The 5771-nt window shown below is 39.4% G+C and overlaps 1 gene segment (V, D, J or C); it reads right to left on the bottom strand.

The window, feature by feature from the left end:
• Positions 1–4043: 4043 nt before the first annotated feature.
• Positions 4044–4532, bottom strand: LOC119907621. The segment is given in 2 exon segments: positions 4044–4375; positions 4481–4532. Coding segments are annotated over 2 exon segments (384 nt in total).
• Positions 4533–5771: the final 1239 nt, after the last annotated feature.

A 5771-nucleotide genomic window follows, 5' to 3' on the forward strand; every position in this document is an offset into this window, starting at 1 on the left:
TTCATGTGGTGTCACAATAAGTGGATTTTTTTTTTCTTTCTTTATGCAAAAATTGGAATAAAATGTAAATAGGACATAAAGAAGTATGGAGAACAGCATACAAATATGAGAAGACACAAATAAAAGTTTGAAAGTTTGGTAGACTATATTATATAAAGATAATAAAAGAGGACCATGTGTTGAAAGTTTTGACAGCCTTTTTTTGTTGGATTTAGAAATGAAATAAGTAGAAGTAATTCCAACACATCTTTGTAGTGGTCTCCATGTTGATTCCACATTCCAACTTAAGACCACATGAAGTCAGAGGAATGACTTCTGGAAATGGGACCATCCGAGGAGCACGTGAAAGCACCATGAGCCAACCCCCACCACTGGATGCTACAAAAACTCTCACACTGAACCTTCAGACATGAATGCATCAAAAGAACAAAATGTCACTTAATTTTTTATCTTTACTTATCTTTACGTACTGAAACCTGTCTGTTGTCATGGTTTCTGAGCTCAGCAGATGAGAAAAGAAACCTTTGTTTTACACATGACTCAATATCTTTAACTCTCATTTGTAATTTACTGAATGTTTACTGTGTGTTGGATGCTGCTTTTTTATTGTTTATCAAAAAGGCACAGACAAAAAAAAGTTTTATCCAAATTCATGAAAACGTCACATCTGCTCTCTCTCTGTCTCTCTCTTTCACTGGTTCTTTCTCTCTCCTTTTACACATGTTAACATTAATTTGTTCTTGCTTGTTGTATTATTGGTGGTTTTAATAGATCAAATAAATCATAAAATTGACAGGTTATGATTTTTTTTTTTGCCATGCATCTAATATTACCAGTCATTTAAATAAGGTATGAAGACACAATAATAACAAGACTGTCTTTTTAAAATCTTACTTCTTCATTCTTTAATGACTGGGGTAAGACTAACCATAATGATTAAAGCATTTTAATATAAAACCACCCATTTATCTTGTACTACAGGAGATTCCTCTTGATGAAGATCCACATGTTGTTTAGACTGAATTTGTACAAAGAAATTATGGTAAGTTTTATTTCTCTGAACAAAAATAAGAATGTTGTGAATTGTATATTTTAGCATTAGAAATAAAGAGCAGGATATCATCAGCATAAAGTGATACAACATGACTGATGTAAGATTTTACAGTTTTTCTCCATTGCTTAAACACTATAAACAGGCTTTTGAACTAAAATTTCAAAACCATAACTTCATTTTTCAAAAAGCACAGCCATTTCTCTAAACTCTACACACAAATCCTTAATTTTTTCATTGCCTTCACAATGTGGTCATTGAGAAAGCACTGACATTCAATATTGTTCACTCAATCAGCACAGGTTGAGCTCATTTAGCACACAGCTACCCAGGTGGAAACACAAACAGTCAAAATTGATAACACACCAATCGGAAGCTGCAATAGATAGATAAAAGGGCCAGAGTCAGTTCATTCAGTTTTGGAGCAATGGATCCAGAGAAATCTGAAGGAAGAGGTGTAGGACACTAGAGAGGGGAAGAGGAGCAGCAGTATGGAGAGGAGTAAGAGGTGAAGGAAGAGGAACAGTAGGAGTTGGAGGAGGCGATGGGATGAGAGGAAGATAAGGAATTGGGAGGAGGCGGAGCAGGAGGAGGGAGGAGGAGGAGGGAGGAGGAGGAGGTGGAGAAGAAGGTGGAGGAGGTAGAATGAGGAGGAGGAGGAGGAGGAGGAGGAGGAGGAGGAGAATCACTGGCCTGTCCCAGACCAAAGACAGCACCAGGGGTAGAATATTTTCTTGTTTGGTGTGCTGTACGGCACACTTAAGAATAAAAAATGTGCAAATGTTTACATTTGTGTTAATGATGTGAAAAGGTTTTTGAGGGGGAGAATCACAAGCAATATTACTAATAAGCAATTTTTTTAGCATTGTTTTGAATTTATCTCACAAGTGTGTAAGACTGTGTTGTAGTGTGTGTTTTTGAGGGCTTGTTTGTTATGTCTGAGGGCAAAGTTTGGTTTTTCAGCAAGATTGAATGGAATTGAATTTTGAGTGGAGAGCTTTATTTTGACCTGAAAATAGGATGTTCTGAGAATTGGGTGAGAAGTTGTGCATTTGTGTTTAGAGTTTCAAGAAAAAGAGGCATAATTTCAAGAAATGTGTCTGAGCAATCGAGAACAATTGTAATCTACGGGCCTGTAATTCCACCTCAGGGATAGATTTGAAAATGATGATGGAAGATTGATTTTGGGATTTATATATACTATATTTAAATGATACACTTGTAAGTATAGTTTTATGGTTTCATGACTTCAGTTGATATTGAAACGTTTTTAAAATTACATTAGTTTGTATATTGAAAAACAGTTTTGTTTGGGCCATCTTTGGTTATGAAGGTTTCTGGTGCTGATCTGTGTTCATATTTTCTTTTAACTGGAAATCATTAAAATAGCTGTGATCCGGTAAGAGACTGGGTCAAAGGTCATGAGCAAAACCTTTCTCATTACAGTTTTTCACAATTGCTAAGATCAAATCAAACACTTGCCTCAAAACCATTTGATCTGTGCTCAAAATCAAACAATGCTTTCAAAACATAAACACAGCCAGTCAATAGGTTAAACACTACAGAGCATCTCGTCCAGGGCATGTAGTTACAGAAAATGTTTTTTTGCGTAGAGGAAACAATTCTCCAATTTAAAAAGTATAGTAATCACAACTTAGTACAGTAAATATGTAGTATACTGTAAGTACTGCAAGTAATACAGTATTGAATATCTGTATATTTAAATACAGTAAGCCCAAAGAACAAAGAAAACTATAAATGACAAGCACATTACACTCAAAAATGTTGTGTAACTGCGGAATCAAAGTCAGTACAGTAAGAGACTTCATCCACATCACATGCAATCTTGTCCCTCGCCAAGCAAAGGAGGAAAACCCTCTGTAGTACTGGAAGCAGACTGACTGTAACAACACTCCACACCTATCTCACCACAGACCATTTATATTGGCCGTAAGAGATTTTCCATTGTAAATGAGTTTCGGTCATAGACCTTCCACCATCAGGCAGAGAAACATTATTCTGTTGGACTGAAGTAAGGTCTGTAGGTTGAAGGTAATCATTTATGAATCACTGGTTGCTGGTTTACGTTGAACCACTTGCTTTGTGGGACACCACAGTGAAAGCTGACATTGTCACATAGACAGGATGTACTGCCAGCTGATGGACCTGCAGCTCACGCTCAAACACAAAATTCCAACGACAACCCAGAAAAGTAAGAAGATGATCAGTTATAGCCCCAAGGTTGAATAAGGGTAGAGAAACTGTCCCTTACTTATAGCTTGGTCAAAGGGTGACATTGCCCTATGCTGGCCAGGGACTTGACCACATATTGGTTTGATCACATCATTAGAAACAAGTGTGCAGAATTATGAGTTGTTGTGTGTAAATGATGACAGTTGTGTAGTTGTGTTTAACTTTTGGCGCATGTATTTAACATTTTGCAACACAAGTGCATCACAGTGCAAAATGTGTTTTAGTGAGTGAGAATGTGTTAAGAGTTTTGCAAAAAGAGTGGATGAGATTTGCTAACAGTGTCTAAACTACCTGAATTTGTTTAAGGTTTTGCACAATGAGCCTGCACAATGGAGCAGCTTTTCTCCCCAAAACAGAGTGCACAGTGCCTGCTCCAGCAGGTACTATCTTGAGGCCACGAGATAGTATTGTGAGGCCACGACGTAAAGTGGACCTTGGGGGACTCCGTAGTTCTCCTCCTCTGAAAATGTAAATGTTGTTTAATGACTTGCTTGGATCCTGATCATTGCCCCTTGCGGCTATATTTTTTATTGAAGTTGTTTTGATACATGTTCATTGGTGGTTAGAGCAACAGTGAAATGTTCAATCTATTTGATGAAATTGTGTGTGTAAAGCATGTGTGTTGTGTGTGTGTGTGTGTGTTTGTGTGTGTGTGTGTGTGTCCTCAGTGAAGTGTATCAGTCTCTGCAGTTCAGTTTCTGTTCAGTCTTACTGAGGGAGGTTTTTGTACGACGCTTTTTCACTGTGTGAACACACACTGACTGTTGATATAGTGATTACTCAGACAGTAGTAAACTGCTGCATCTTCAGTCTGGACTCCACTGATGGTCAGAGTGAAGTCAGAGTTTGATCCACTGCCTGTAAAACGATCTGGAATCCCTGATGCTCGAGTGCTAGCAAAGTAAATGAGGAGTTTAGGAGTTTCTCCATCTCTCTGTTGGTACCAGGCTAAATAGTGGTTTGGGCTGCTATAGTAAACATTCTGACTGGTCCTACATTTGATGGAGACGGAGCCTCCCAGAGCAGAGCTCACTGCTCCAGGCTGAGTCACTGTGACCTGGCCTCTGGACTCTGAGGATACAGAGACAAAACATAAAGCAGCGTCATGGTTTTGTGGGCTTCCTTTCAGAGGGACGGATGTTCATAGAGGAGAGGAGTTGATTCTCTGGACTTTACCTGTGAAGCAGCAGCAGAGGAGAGTCCAGATGAGGACGCAGATCAAAGTCATGTTTTTGATGAGGAGGATTTCTGTGGCTTCTGTTGTCATGAAGGACAGCTGTCAGTCATCCAGTGTTCAACTCTCAGGACTATAAACTCTCCCAGAGCACTGGAGCATGGTGCTGCTGATGCAAAGTGGCTCTCTATGGAAATGCTCTGACTGACTCCAGCAGGGACTTGGATTACTCTGATCATGCTGTTTATCAGTGGATCAATCAGTTTATCAGAGTATTCATCTGAAATGGTTTAAAATCTTTTTTACATGTTTTTGGTTTCATGCTACAAGATATTTTGTTTCAAAATATCTTCTGCCTAAACTGCCATTATCTACTCTGGTTTTAAATTATGACAGAATTGTTCTTTGTGGCGATTTCAATATTCATGTTGATGACCCCAACAATGTTAATGCAACTGACTTTTTAAATATGGCCACTTCTTTTAACTTCAAACAACATGTCAAAGGGCAAACACATAACCGTGGTCATACACTGGACTTGGTTTTTACCCTGGGTGTCCGCATTTGGAATTAGTGGACATGACCATATCTGACCACAGATGTATTGTTTTTAGCTGCGATTCGCCTGTTACTCATGCCGCCTCACCAAGCTCCGTGTGTTGTCGCATCTTTAATGAACAAAGTTTTGCGCATTCTTTCAGAGCCAAAGCCAACACCTGTCTGATTCCAACACCAACAATCTGGTTGATCACTTCAATCATATCTGCTTGTCGTCACTAATATTACTGGGGGCGGCTGTGGCTCAGGAGTTGGCCGTTAATCGGAAGGTCGGCGGTTCAATCCCTGGCTCCCTGGTTGCGTGTCGAAGTGTCCTTGGGCAAGATACTGAACCCCGATTTGCCCCTGGCTGTTCCGCCAGTGTATGAATGAGTGTGAATGCTAGTTTCTGTTTGAGCACTTAGGCTCAGTGTATGAATGTGTGTGACTGGTGAATGCAAATGTAGTGTAAAAGCGCTTTGAGTGGTCGAAAAGACTAGAAAGGCGCTATACAAGTACGGAGCATTTACAGCATTTACTGCTCCTCTAAAGGTTAGGCCTACGTCTAAAGCTAGTAAGCAACCCTGGATAAATGACAGCATTCGCAGCCTAAAAAGGGAATGCAGGAAAGCAGAGCGCAGATGGAAAAAATCCAGTCTCCAAGTCCATTACCTCAGTCTGAAGGATTTAGTAAGTAAGTAAGTTTTCTGAACTCATTACTACACATAAACACAATCCCAGGTTTCTGTTTAAGAA

Source organism: Micropterus salmoides, unplaced genomic scaffold, assembly GCF_014851395.1.
Source record: "Micropterus salmoides isolate LMB-PRFRI ecotype aquatic unplaced genomic scaffold, ASM1485139v1 Ms_hic_scaffold_17, whole genome shotgun sequence".
NCBI lineage: Eukaryota > Metazoa > Chordata > Actinopteri > Centrarchiformes > Centrarchidae > Micropterus > Micropterus salmoides.